Source organism: Seriola aureovittata, chromosome 3, assembly GCF_021018895.1.
Source record: "Seriola aureovittata isolate HTS-2021-v1 ecotype China chromosome 3, ASM2101889v1, whole genome shotgun sequence".
In the NCBI taxonomy this organism is placed as follows: Eukaryota; Metazoa; Chordata; class Actinopteri; order Carangiformes; family Carangidae; genus Seriola; species Seriola aureovittata.
In genome coordinates this window covers 23,298,146-23,313,013 of record NC_079366.1, presented here as the reverse complement: position 1 = coordinate 23,313,013, position 14,868 = coordinate 23,298,146, and the positions used below count along the sequence as shown (strand labels likewise).

The window sequence follows — 14,868 nt, the reverse complement described above, 5'->3', positions numbered from 1 at the left end:
TAACCTGTGCAGTGTTGAATGGACTGTCTGCTGGGAGAGATGGGGTGGTCAGACAACTTTTGAGTCATACATGTGTCCTTCATCTTAAACTTACATTAGAACAGTCTGTAACTCCAGAGGCAGCTTCTAAAAATGTTGTACAGGTGTTGACAAATAAATTGATGTATTACTACTTATTATTATTACTGATACAATTACATTAAACAGCATTTGAATGTTGCAGATGAGGCAAATATCATTTTTACTACTATGTAATGTTAGGTAGGTTAATCATTGACAATGCCTCATGTTTTTTAAAATGATTATTGTATGAAAATTGTAATCTGCTAAGTAACCAGTGACTATAGCTGTCAAATAAGGGTAGTAGAAGTATAAAGAAGCATAAAATAGAAGTGCCCGTAACTGTACTTATGCACAGTACTGGTAAAAAAAAAAAAAAAGCTGTTTTCTGGCACTGAAAACATTTTCAGCATTTACCACAAGCTGCCAAAAATCTCAAACGTCAAATCCCTAAACACAGGCAGCATTTCCAGAAAGGAGTAAAGTGTAATTGAATACAGTCTAGATTTGGCAAAACTGTGATTTTGAAGTTGGATCAAAGACAAAGTTGAGATAAGTTAAACCATGAGCAAGCAAATGATGCCAACTTTTGCATACATGCTAATTTGTTGCAAAGGACAAACTTTTGGCAGGTATCAAAAAAGTATAAAGGTTAAATAACCAGTCTGTTTGACATTATAATAAATGAGTTACTGTAAAATTATTAAAATATCACACATGCACATTTCCATTTCAATATTTTACTGATTTGGCAAAGTTTTAAAAACAGATTATATCATTTCACAGCTTTAAATACAAGAAGCATATTTATTAATGATAATATAAAACAAATAATGAAACATTTTCAAAGTCATTAGCCTACATGACATTCCTCAATACACTGACAAGAAACAGCGATACCAGTTACTATTATAGCAATTTTCAATATAGGAGCAGAGGGAAGAGAAAGAGACTGAAGAAAAAAGAAAATCGAGAGTAGGTTTGGTCACTTTCCAGAGAGAGAGAACAGATTAGTAGAGTAATAAAGAGAGACAGAAAAGAAGAGACATATTAAAGTTGGCACATTCATAGTACGTCAGGGTGTGCAGTAATTAATAGGGTTGCTACACCAAGGGAGAAGAGGGTATGGTTGAAGGATAAGAGGGTAGAGACGGGGACCATGCAGTGAGTTCAGGCTGTTGTTGTCATTAGTGGTTACAACCACAGTGAAGGCGGCTGCCTGGTGACGGTAAAGCACTGATACATCCAGCAGCTTCTCCCTCTGTCTGTCACTGTTTTTGGCAAAATGAAACGAGGCTTCTCCTTTACCAGAAGAGTTAGTATTCCAGCGAAAGTCTTGTTTTCTTTTCTTTTGTTTTTTAGAAGAAATGTACATTTCCTGTAACTGCTTCTCACATAGCTGTTCTGAATTCATGCGGCTTAATGCAACCGACACACCTATCTAAACACAGTTCTCAAAATGTATTTCTTTATCCCAGAACAGCGGCCGAGTCCAGCTGTGCGTACATCTGTCCAGTAACAGTACTCAAGGCATAACAAAGGAGAAGAAGAGGGAAGCGGGGTGTAATTTGACATTCAGGCACTCTTGAACAGCCACACTGCAACACTGTAAAAGGTCAGAGGTCAGACAGAGTGCGTTCATGCGGCGTCGGACCAGGCGTCACCACAAAAGAGACTCAGATGCACACAAACACACATGCTCACATGTGCAAGCAACGGAGCACCTTTAAATGCAAGCGCACACACACACACACACACACACACACACACACACACACACACACACACACACACACACACACTCACTCAGACACACACAAACGCACACACGCCTCAAGAGGATAAAAACGAAGGAGAAACAAAGATTTCAGTCCCAAATGGTTGTTCTCTGCCTTCCTCTCCCGCAGATTACATCAGTGGTCTTTCTCAGAGCTTTTACGTGTTAACATTAGTAATGTTAAAGTAACTTTGCAGTTATAGTAGCTTCATTTCAGTAGCGTTTCAATGGCACTGCATTGGTACAGTGTTGCTTCAAACTGGTTTTGTCCAGTCACTGCTGCAGTCCTGCCAGGAAGGGATTACAACACGGGTTCGATCCCCCTCCTCCCCCCGTTTGTTATACCTCCCCCCTGTCCAGGTAAGTGCAAAAATCTTCATCATCATCCTCAACAACAACAACAACAACAATCTCGTCATTTCCTTCATCTGCGTCAGTGCCTGTGCTAATGCTGCCCCCCATCCAAGCATTGGCATCATAGACAGATCCAAGACCAGTATTCAGCAGGAGAATACATTCTGCTCCAAGTCAGTGGCAGGTGTCAAGAGCAGTCATAAGGGCTTGTCAATCACAGTCACACCTGTAGTCAAAAAAAAAAACAGATTATCACTATTGTCCTGGTTAAGAGTAGGATTAGTTGTAATACTTGTATTGGCAATGAAGAGCACGTGATTTTCTTGATATGATATTGTCTTTTTTAAGTGTAGTATAAGTAATTGTCTTGACTGAGTCTCTGAACTGAATTTTAATTGAATGTCTTTTATTTTTTGTTGTTTGTTTTTTTTATTGTTCTCTGTATAATGTCGTTGTGTAAAGTCTGCAATAAAGTGAATTGAATTTCATGCAAAATACATTATTCAACCATCCTAAATGACAAGGTGAGAAATTATTGTCCTTACCAGTTTTAACTTAACGCAGATATAGTTTACAGTATGAGTATTTGCATAAGTGACGGCCACACAGTGACCAGAAATTGCAGTAAAGCGGTACCAAAGATATTTTTGAGGTCAATTAGAAACTGTTGCCTTTTCATAGTTCACCAGAAAGTACTGACCACATATATCTTGCTTACAATCCTTTAATAACCAACACAAAGGAATCCTTATCAAAAAGTTTTGTGTATGTTATCAAGTTTTTTAAAACTCTCACACTGGAACTTAAACCCATCTTACAAGCCAAAATAAATTTCCGGTGCTGGGTGTATATATATATATATATATATTTTTTTTTTTTTTTTTTTTTTTTTTTTTTTTTTTTCTGCCCACACACAGTCTCACATCAGACTAAAGATCAAGATATCATCTCCTGAACAGCAGTAAGGCAGTAAAAGCAAAATTAGACCTATTACCTTCTGTGTCCCTTTGGTATCATTTGGTAAACATCAGTATGTTGTGCTCAGTTTACTGATGCTACATTTTACTGTACGTGAGTCCTGGGATAGGGCCAGGCAATATGGCTGAATCAGTGTTATAAAATTAGTATGAATATTTATTTTTAGTAACAAGATACATCACTTCATGGTGGATGTATACAAACTCTCACACTGTTCCCTAAATGACTGTGTTCCACTCTTATTATAGATCTGGAATAACAAACATTTAAATAATTCATGTTGTTCGTTTTTAATGATGAATTTGTTTGTAGCTACTGATGAGAAAAACAGAATAGAGAAATTAAATCAGCTGCTTGCAAAACGTTAAATGTTTTGGGTTTTTTTTTAAAAAGCTAAATTAGTGAAGCCTTACAGCCTTACAAACAGACACCTTTACATTTTGTCAGTGTGTACGTTCACACCTGCATAACTGCGTCCTGTGCTCATGCAGGTCGGCAGCAGTGTCCACTTGTCCGAGTTTGGATTGTAGAACTCCACAGAAGCCAAGTTACAGCTGCCATCGTCTCCTCCCACCACGTACAGTAGGTTGTTTACAGCACACACACCTGAAAACACACACATGCATGTATACACAGAGTGAAGATTCATGGACATCAAACTGAGGAACATCTCACACTTTAGGACAGTTGGTGGACAGACTGTCTTTCTTACCTGCGTTGCGTCGACACATGTTCATATCAGCTACTTGTCGCCAGCTGTTGGAGGCCGGATCATAAACTTCACAACTCTTCCTCACCAATGGACCATCGTGTCCACCCACAGCGTAGAGTAAACCTTTTAACACCCCCACACCTGCGAAGACATTAGACAAATGGTTACAGGAGCAGGTAAATAATCCTGTCTCATTTCGGTCATGAATTTCTCTTGAACGTGCGTCTTCTTCCCCTGTCTCCTTAATGTTTTTTTTTTTAAATATGTAAACATAAGTGTATTTTTGTATTGTTTGACAGTAAATCTGAAAGAATCCTTTATCTACTGCATATTTTGGCATTCATTTTATAAAAAGTTATGAAAATATTTTGCAGTTAACCAACCACCGTGCACAGAAGGTCACACACAGAAACACAGACCTGCTCCACTTCGTCTTGTGCCCATCTCAGCGATGTAGCTCCACGAGTTGCTTTTTGGGTTATAAGCTTCTACTGTACTCAGACATTGCCTGGTCGCTCCATCATAACCTCCAACTGCATAGAGGATCCCTGAAAACCACACAAAGCAGGCTTGTAATCCATAAGTTAGAAAGAGGCGCAGTGTTGGACAAAATGACAGAAAAGCATAAATACAGCAGCAATACAGGGAATATACATTTTGTGAAGCTAATCATTTCATTTTTTTATTTCTCCTTGTTTTATATATTGTCTTCTGTGACTCTTTTCCCTTTTCTTACTCCTGTAAAGCACCTTTGAAAAAGGAAATAAAGTGGGTTGCTTGCTGAAGTGACTTTCATTCTGGGTGGATGACGGTCTAGTTGGGATTACTTTGGAAATGCATTTTTCGATTTTTTTCTTCATAATTATATAGCTTCACACCATGCCATATTAACTCATTTTTCAGTTTTTGGGAAAAACACACCAAACACAGAAAAGCTGCACTGACAATGAGAAAAAATAATCACACCTTTCACCAACATGATTTAACAGGATATTTACTGAATAAACTGCCAGAGGTGAAGAACGATAGAAATCAATACAATTACAAATCATACATTTTTTTTTTATTTGCTAATTTTTATATTGTATATATCCAATAAAAAGTCACACCAAATCACCATATAGGCAGAATTCAATTAATATGTCATCGTATCAGCAGCATCAAGCAAATTCCTGCCTCTACAAACTGTAACTTCAACATCTGTCTGAGCCTCAAAACAAGTTGTATTTATTACAGGGCTACAGTATTATATTGTTGGGTGTATCTATTATATTGTCTGCCTTCTTAATCTATTTCAAAATGCTGACTGTAAAACCAAACTGGGAATTGTATTCACCATTTACGACACCCACTCCTACACTGCTGCGTCGGGTACTCATGGGTAACACGTGGAACCACTCGTCCGTCTTAGCGTTGTACGCCTCCACTGTCGACAGACCTGCAAACACACAGAACACGTATCAAAAACACCATAAACAAAACGTATAGTTTATAATTCTCTGTTGTCACACAAATTTTTTAAACGTCTGTTTTAACATCACAGTCACACATTAACACCAACGCTGTACCTGTGCTGCCGTCAAAGCCTCCCACGGCGTACAGGAGTCCACTGAGCACAGCAGCTCCGAGCGTTGATCGACGGTCCTGCATGCTGCTCACACTCGTCCAGCGGTCCATCATCGGGTCGTAACAGTCGACCGTCCGTACACGCAGAGACCCGTTGAAACCGCCGACTGCGTATACACAACCACCCACGTACACCACACCTGAAGACACCAACAGGACAGTTCATGAAACATCTACAGAGTCCGTCATAAACAGCCTGGTTTAATAAAGATGAAAGGTGAAGGGGCCTCAAAGTGGAGATGGAGCACAGGGGTGGATCTGACCTGAGTGTTTACACGCCTCATTATTAACGTCGCTAGGTTGTGTTTAAAAAAAAAGTTACCAGAGTCTGCAGCTGTGTCCCAGTTAAAAGATGCATTTCTAGACTGAATACATCAATGGGCCGAAAAGGCCCCGCTCCATTTTCACCTGCTGCTGTGAAATACAGCGTTCTTCAGTTAACATGAATTTGGAGGGCATAACTAATGTAGGTTCTTTCCAGCTCTCAGTATCTTACATTGTATTGTGCACTGCTGAATTTTGTATAGTGTCCAGGTGATCATGTGGTCATCACTCACTGGCAAATATATCAACACAACTAAACCAGTGTAAAAGCCACTACAAGGGGTAAATAACAGAAGCAAGGCACAAACTCCAGGGTTAATTCCCGTCAGTAAACTGTGTATCACAAATAAGCTGAAGCTGTTAAACTGGTACACTATATGCCAGTAACACAAGCACTGTAGAGCAAAACCTTCTCAGTTTACAGGTGGTATTTACACATTATTAACTGTTAAATGGAAACGGTATGGTAACACACCTGGAATTGTATGATCTACAAGCTGATGAGAACCATCTGAATCATTAGTTTTGGTGATGCCAAACCGTCTGATATGGGGAGTAGGTGAAGATTTAGTCTGGCCTTTAGGTCCTCTGACAGATCCACGTTCCTCAGAGGATCCAGCCCTGTAATTGTGATGCAATTAATGTTATTGTTTTTAAGGGCTTCCTACCTGCTCTGCACCTTCTGGTGGGGAGTTCAGCCACCTGGTACCATCGCTGCTCCTCAAAATCGTAACATTCAACACTGCGGATAGCTTTGGGAGCCTGGCCTCCAACCACCACCATCACCTAAAAACGACCAAAACAGCAGTGTCATAACATTAAGAATTGTACATCAACTACAGCTTTGCGTCACGTAAGTCCTCGTACCTTCTGCTGTGACAGACGCTCAGTATTGACTGTGTTTATACCTTAGGACAGCAGGCTGGAGTCCTCATGCGTGTGCGTGCAGTCTTCATCAGAGCTCTCTGGTCAGCTGGCAGCAGGTGGTACTTCATGGCTTCAATCAGGTAGTCTTTACACGCACTGCTATTCTTAATGAGAGACTCCTCCTCTACCCGCTGACACAACCAAACAGAGAGAGAGAGGAGCCAATCAGCCAGCAGGATTTACAAAGACTCTGATTCTGACTCAGCAGCTTTTTACTGTTGTAACATATTTGAACTAAAAGCAAATGAAACTCCTAACACGATATTATGATGAATCAAGACTAGCACTGAGCTCTGCTGACAAACTAAATGTTTCTGCGGCACTTGTTGGATGTCTTTAGATTTTACCTGAATGATGTTAATAGTAGAGATTAAATGGTAGATTGGGAGAACAGGGGGAATGTAATGATGGGTTTTTTTTCTGAAAAAGATGAAATACCAAACAGCTTTGGCCATGAACACAAATGTTCAAATGTCAGCAACATCAACTGAAAGACTAACTAAAAACACATGCACAACAAGGATTACAGCATGCACTCTTGTCCATTGTCCATCCACTGAGAGTTTAATCTGCCTCTACAGGCCTACATGACACAAATAAAGATCACTGAACCATTTTAAGTGTATTTCCTATTGGAAATTTATGTTTTTTTTTCTTTGCATCACATTCAACAAAAAAAAAAAATTTTAATAGCGAAGCACTGCCCATATTCTCTTCACAACTGCTACTGTATTATTCACAGGTTGTTTTTTTTTTTTCTGTGAAGCCAAGTGCAGCCAAAAATTCAAACCACCTAAGGGTTGTTTTGTTGGCAGTGGAAGCACATCAGTCAACAACACACATAGAGAGCATTCTCGTCATAACAACCTGTCATCTGTGAGAGGGAAGCATCTGCAAAATTCACTCTGTGGATGTCAAATTAACAAACACATCTGCTCGCTTGTAACTCGGCGTTGTAGCTCCTTTCACACCCAGAAAGTAACAATAGGGATATGATTAAATATTAAAATCCTGTCTCCAATACTGCCTGATGATATGGTACTGCTCTCTTGCATATACATTACATTTTCCACTTTACAATACATCCTATGCTTCAGTTGTATTTTTTAATGCCCACGTTTACATTTTATTCTACTTTCTCATGTCTAATATTGCACCACATCTATTCTTCCATGCTCCATAAACACTTTTTAATTACTATCTTATATTCTACTACTTATTACACTGTACGTTGTTTTTACTTTGTGTCACACTAGAACCTTTTGATCATACACCTGATATTAATATTTTATATTATGCACAATCTATGGAGATTATAGCCAAGTCTTTCACATCAAATCATGCTATGCGCCATTATGTATGTGACAAATTAGTTTTTCCGTCTTCGCGGGAAAACAACTACCATTCTAGGTCACAAATCTTTGCTTAGTTCTGTCAGAGCAAGAGTGAAATAATGACATTTAAAGTCATCTATATCTACAAATGGTTACAGACAAAAGACACAAAACTAAAACAAAAAAACTTCAAATCTGAGACCAATGAATTAGAATATATACCATTAGAGTGGGACTGAGATCTCTGGATCACAATTCTGTCGGGCTGCCCTTTGAATTCACCTGACTAAAAATGTACATATGTCATGAGTACCATGTGATATACTTCATCACTGGTGTGGGAAAAGACATCACCTGATGTTTTTCCACCTCAACAAAAGCTGAAAAAAAACTAGTTGGACCACGTCTGTGAACTGGAGACGTTTCAACATGTTGCTCTGTTGGCAAACACACAGAGAGAGTATTTAGCCTCTCTGGGAATTAAAACAAAAATTACATTTAAGCACGGTGCAGTTGTCAAGCAGCAGTGATGGTTAACCTTGTGGTCAAAACATGATTGTGATCACACACGAGTCACACTTAAGGGATGCAGATGCAGCCACTCATACCTGCACCAGGTACTCTCTGGAGAGCAGCGGCAGGCGGACATGCTCCATCAGGTGAGCCAAGTGTTCCTGGCGGACATCTTTGTCATGGTTGACCCAAGCTATCACTGCTTCAAAAACCTACACACGAATGAACACACAGACACTTTAAGCACATCAGGAACAAAAACACTTGATCTGGTCCACGGTGCACAATATACTGAGCAGTGTGAGTGTGTGTGTACCTTCTCTTCTGTGGGGATGGTGAGCTTGTCGCTGGCAATGAGGCTGGACACTTGCTCCATGCCCAAATTTAGGAACTCTTCACTCCCAACCACCTCAGTGAAATGTTGCTCTAAATAAAATTTAAAAAGATTATGATTGCAGATGAACACAGTTTTATTTTCTCTCTAATTTCCACATTTTCACTAATTATGTCTGTTCTCATTCTGTCTCATTCACTGTCCCACATCGTCCAGGAGACACACACACAAACCTGTTTTAGTAGAGCAATGAAAACTGTCTCTCTCACACACACACACACACACACACACATACAAAAACAGAGCTCTGCACACACAAACCTGCATAGCTGTTGGCCTGTGTGAGGAGCTGAGAGCAGGCGTGTAGGTCAGCGAAGGCTCGTATTCCCAGACAGTTGGACGGATGAAGCTGAGAGCTGAGAAACTCACAACAAGCCTTTTTCACCTCATTCAGCTGGAGCAGGCCCGCTGCAGGCAGCAACGCCTGTCACACACATATACACACACACAGAATATCCTGCATTAAGTGGTAGTTTTGGAAGTGCAGAGGAGAGTTGTATTTGTAAGTTTTGCTATTGCTACATAGCCAACGTTAGCATTAACAGCTGTTTACTTACCAGGTGCTAGTTGGTTAGCATGCTAACTTAAGTAGAAGTATACAAGCAAAACAAGAGGGTTGCTCTCCACCACTAGAGACAGCTCTCGGTGAGTTTGATGCTGAACTTCTTCTAGACTGGTTAAGTAAACAGCTGTTAATGCTAACGTTGGCTATGTAGCAATAATTACGTTCAAAAATTTGAATTTTCTGTGTTTCTACTGAGCAGTGTGACTTATGTGTGTGTGTGTGTGTGTGTGTGTGAGCATGTGTGTGAGCGTGTGTGTGCGTACCTGCACGTTATCCTCTGTGACCTGTATCTCTGCTGTGTAGATGTAGTCTACCAGCAGGCCCAGAGTCCAACCATCCATCTCCTTTATCCTCACTCGTTTCGCCCTGCTCTCTGCCATCTCCCCTGTTAGTGCACACACACAAACATGAGCCTTCTATCACCACGGAGGAAACAACTGTGTACTCTGCAAAAAGGAAGTAAAAAAAAAAACAAATGCCAAAAAATGAAAAATATATAAATAAATCCTGCCAGATGTCGTGCAGCAGGGACGGAAAATCATCCTTACCTGTGAACATAGCGTGGAAGTAAGGGCTCCCAGCAGCCAGAACCACTCTGTGAGCAGCGATTTCTACATCCTCCGCCACTATGGTCACGTCACACAACAAATTCTGGCTGTATTGACATGCATGACATGGAGAGAGAAAGAGAGAGAGAGAGAGAGAGAGAGAGAGAGAGAGAGAGAGAGAGAGAGGGAGGAAATATGTCCAGTTAAAGTTTAGACGGTGGTACACAAAGGATTTGGGGGATGATGACAAAAACAAAGAAGTGAAGGACGAGTGTGTATCACCTGCGCAGCTCGTTCATGACTCTGAACGCCTTCCTCATGTGCCGATGGTTGAAAGTGACAGGACCTTGCCTCTCGACTCCATCCTCTTTGTCCTGACTGTGTGGACAAAGTCTAGTGCACCTGAGAGGGAGATATAAATGAGGCAAACACACAAACATGTACACATTAATAGAGAATAACTAAGTAATAGTGCAGACAGAGATCATTGTGTTGCTCATTACCGAAGGCAGATAAAGGACTGTTGGAGTTGTTGTTTTACATACAGGAGGAATGCAAGTAAGCAATAATACACAACAAGGTGTCCCGACACATGAAAATCAGTATAAGGACATCTTGGAGTGTATTATTGTTGTTACTTCATTTTTCTAAAGATGGTCTGTAATCATTTTAAGGGCTGGTTAATCTGGTAGCAAGAAGGAACTGTTGCAAAAACGTTTTGGTAAATATTGGTAAATTGATGAACTGATAATTTGTTAGGGATCTAAAATAAAAAGTCAACTATGGCCAGACCTTCATTATTACTAATGTTTTGGACCTGTCTTGTAAGAGGGCCCCTGTGTCTCAATCTCATTTTAAGGTGTTAATTATTAGTTTTTATTGGGCTCACGTGGTACATTTCCCTGATAAAGTGATGCTTAATCAAATGACCTCTAATGAGTAATTGAAACTCATAAAGGCTGGCGTCTCTGGGCATTTAATAAAGCTGTCATATACAGTCTCCCAGGTGTTCTGTACTTAATGGTAACTTGGAAGCGAAAGGGTACATATACACTGCACAGAGGCCAGGAAGTGGGTGGTCAGTAAGAGCCTAACAACAATCCTTTTGGCCCCTTGGATCCTCTAACAGGTTCATCCAGCCATGTGTAAGGAACACCTGCACAATCTAATGCAATTTCATACACCAGCTCTGCCTTAAATTCTGCCTTTATGAAGCTTACTATGCAATTTACAATACAATAAATTTGAATTTGTCGATGCTGCACAGTCAGTGCTTTAAACCACAATTACACAAACAAATTTAACAAACATTCAACACTGTTGGTCGAAGAAGTATCCAGCTCCTTTACTTAAGTAGTACAACAATGTTAAAATAATCCATTATGAGTAAAAGTCCGTCATTGAAGAACCAACATGAGTAAAAGGACAAGTATTATCAGCAAAACATATAGTATCAAAAATAAAGCATTAGATTGTTAATACAGATGTAGCTGATTGAGGTTGTATAGTTAGGTCCAGTGGTTCCCACCCAAGGCACCGGGGCCCTCCTAAGATTCACAAGATAAATCACAAGATGAAGATTCATGATTTGTGAAACATTGGATTTGGTCAACAGCTATGGATTGTCATCATTATCGATTAATCCACTGGTTATTTTTCTTGATTAATCATTAATTAAACATTTCGTTTTTTAAAATGTCTGAAAAACATGAAAACTGTCCCTCCCAGTTTTCACAGAGCTCAAGTTTACATCTGCGAATGTCGCGTTTTGTTTGACCAACAGCACAGAGTTTACAGTGACGTAAAACAAAGAGAAGTAGAAAATCTTCAGATCTGAGACGATCAAAAACAGCAAATTTGGGGCATTTTTGTTTTTTTAACTTTTACATAAACAATTTGTATCAAAGTAGTTGCCGATCAATGTTATGACGATCGACTAATTGATTCATTGAACTACTGTTGCAGCTCTTCATTGGATCATTTCAGTGTCACGAGACAAAAGGTTTGTGAACCCCTGATCTAACCTTTAACCTTTTTAAAATACACCGTCCCGCCTGAGGGACACTATGGCCGTGGTAGCAATGCTTTAGTTGTGTTTTGGTCTGTACTGGGCTCATTCTTCACACAGCCTTGATGAATTATACATTGTTTGAAAGCTGTAAGTCTCCTGATTTTATCTGAGAAAAGCATTTCATGGATCCACATATCACTGCAACAGCTGTCGACACAGAATTGGTTCAGACTCTTGTGACTATGTTTCCAGAGAGGCAGAAAAAAAAACTTACATTTCATGTTTGTGCCTCTGTAACTTTGGCTCAGAATATCTTCTACCCATTCCTACTTTATGGTTGTAAAATTTAAAGCTACTTACTTTTCAAATGAGACCATGGTTACAACTGAAGTCAGAAGGGTTGAAGAACAATAATCTTCTTATTTTGTGTATGTTATTTTCATGCAAAAATGGTGCCTGTGTAGCAGTTATTCGTGTCTTGTATTGTATAATATTAAATATGTTTTGTATGTGAAATCGTGTTCTGAAACCACTTGCCATAGGTGTCAAATAAATGCAATAAATGCAGTGGAGTAAAAAAGTAGAATATCTGCTTCTGTGTAATGGGATGGAAGTAGAACATAGTAGAAAATGGAAACACTCAAGCAAAGTACCTCAAAAATATAAGTGTACTTAGTTACTTTCTATCACTGTTCAGCACACACCAATGGCCTTTCTTTCACAATAAAAGCATCCAAGACTTACATATAATGATGTTGCTCAAGACAAAATCACGTGTCCCTTGTTTTCTGTCACAAACACACCCACACACACATGGCTTTATAGCAGTTAACACACGCCCTCTGTACTGCCAACAAAACACCTCCGTTATCCCCCAACAAACAGAGGCAGAAATCCTCCAGCCTGCACCGACAAGGCTCGGTGTCAGTCCCCGGTCCCCATCCCACCGGTCAGTGAGCAGCCACACCGGCTGGCCGCTGTCTCTGTCAATGCGGCACCATCAGTCAAGCAGCCACTGGGAAACGTCAACACACACACACACACACACACACACACACACAAGCGCGCGCACGCACGCACACACACGGCTTTTAGCACTTACAGCGGATGACTGTCCATGATTCCGGTGTTTTTCAGAGGCGGAACACTTGGCCCAGCGGCATGCACCATTCCATATCCACGATGTCGTCTTTAATGGCTCTAAATTCAAGCGTGAATCACGGCGACCATCTGTCCAGAGGCGGCGAGACGGGCTGACGGCAGCCCGATCACAGCAGCCTGGTTCATATAAAAACACAGCCCGACTGCGGTGGCTCTCTGTACAAACACGTTGCGATTCAACCCGGCTGTTGTACCCAGCGGACTGCTTCTTCTGTCGGCCACACTAACACAAAAAAAACAGCACAGGAAAAAGGAGCCACCCGCCGTGTCAAATGGGGTTTATTTTTGATTTAATCGCCCCCACACACCACCTATTTCCTCCTGGGTGTCTATGGGTGCGAGAGGCGGACGGACAAGGCTACCTGTTATTTTCCAATCGCTGATTAAAACGCACAAACAAGGACATGTCGGCAAAGACGGTCCTCAAAGCAGCCAAGGCGTCCCACAAGAAAGCACTGTCTCCCTCTAGCTGTGGAAGACTGGCTGGGAAGAGGGAGACATACAGTCAGGATCCAGTTAGACATGATAATAAAAAGATATAAGATAATAGGTGCTATCTGAAAATTTTGATTTACTATCTCATTATCTTGACATTAGTCGCTGATTTTTTATTTTTTTTACTTTCATGAATTTGAAGTACTAAGTCAAAAACTATCTCTCACCAATTTCTTTTTAAATTGATATAATTTGACATACTTCATAATTCTGATATAATATTTTATCGTTTCAATGAACTCCTAATTTTATATTTGACTTATCCAAGTATTATAATAACTAATTTGGTATCCCACCATTTTGATTTCATAGCACACAGTTTTGACTTTTTACCATCTCACAACTTCGACTCCATATCTCATTATTTTGTTTTAGTGTCTTAAAATTCAGACTTACTCTCTCATTATTTTGACTGATTAACTTGAATCTCACTTAAAACTTTGACATATCTCTCTAAATTTTCATATTTCATAATTGTTAGTATCTCATAATTTTGACTTTTGTGATTAATTCAACATTTTTGATATTCCCTCTTAATTATGATTTGTAAGTAAAAATGATCACTTTCTGTCTCATAAATTTGACTTAACACAAATATTTATGTTTATGATGCATACCGTCTCATCTTTTTTCATTTTCCTATAGAGGATGCCTAAATAGTTTACACAACTAAAAGTAATTCAGTAGATATTACCTCAAACAGAGTGTATGAAATAGAGAAAAGGGGCACCAATTTGAGCGCCTGCTAGTGAAATCATAAACCTACAATTCCCAGGTTTTTCATGTCAAGACCCCTGTTTTGCAGAAAGCTTTATCCCCAGGGCCCATCTATAAACATTTGTGTTTGGCTGTACTGTCAGTGAACGGGCAATAACTGTGAAACTAGGGAGAACAAATCTGTTATGGTGTGAAGACACAGAATGCATTAGAGGCAACAGGCTGTCAGGAGGCTCAGTCATGGCTTCTCTGAAGTCACTTTTTTGTCATGATAGTGAATGGAATTGGGATTAAAGCTGTAGGCAAGTAATCTTTTACTTTGTTTAATGTAAAAATAAGTGGATATTTAAAATTATGCATCACTGATAATTT

General features: G+C 39.8%; 1 protein-coding gene across 1 annotated transcript; it reads right to left on the bottom strand.

Annotated features, from left to right (window-relative positions):
- Positions 1-790: 790 nt before the first annotated feature.
- klhl2 (kelch-like family member 2) lies at positions 791-13,764 on the bottom strand. The gene is made up of 15 exons (XM_056372934.1): positions 13,226-13,764; positions 10,395-10,514; positions 10,113-10,219; positions 9,828-9,949; positions 9,261-9,423; positions 8,922-9,031; positions 8,701-8,817; positions 6,740-6,889; positions 6,500-6,617; positions 5,450-5,647; positions 5,218-5,319; positions 4,301-4,429; positions 3,882-4,022; positions 3,632-3,775; positions 791-2,417 (listed from the first exon to the last, which is right to left on the bottom strand). The coding sequence occupies exons 1-15, from the start codon at positions 13,291-13,293 to the stop codon at positions 2,389-2,391; spliced, it is 1,818 nt and encodes a 605-aa protein (XP_056228909.1). The 5' UTR covers positions 13,294-13,764; the 3' UTR covers positions 791-2,388.
- Positions 13,765-14,868: the final 1,104 nt, after the last annotated feature.

Coding starts and splice junctions, on each gene's coding strand:
- klhl2 (XM_056372934.1), bottom strand. CDS start 13,293: ATGGTGCATGCCGCTGGGCCAAGTGTTCCGCCTCTGAAAAACACCGGA. Junction 9,950..10,112: donor CTTCCACGCTATGTTCACAG/GTAAGGATGATT, acceptor GTGCACTAACAG/GGGAGATGGCAGAGAGCAGG. Junction 4,023..4,300: donor CACAAGACGAAGTGGAGCAG/GTCTGTGTTTCT, acceptor ATGTCTTCGCAG/GTGTGGGGGTGTTAAAAGGT.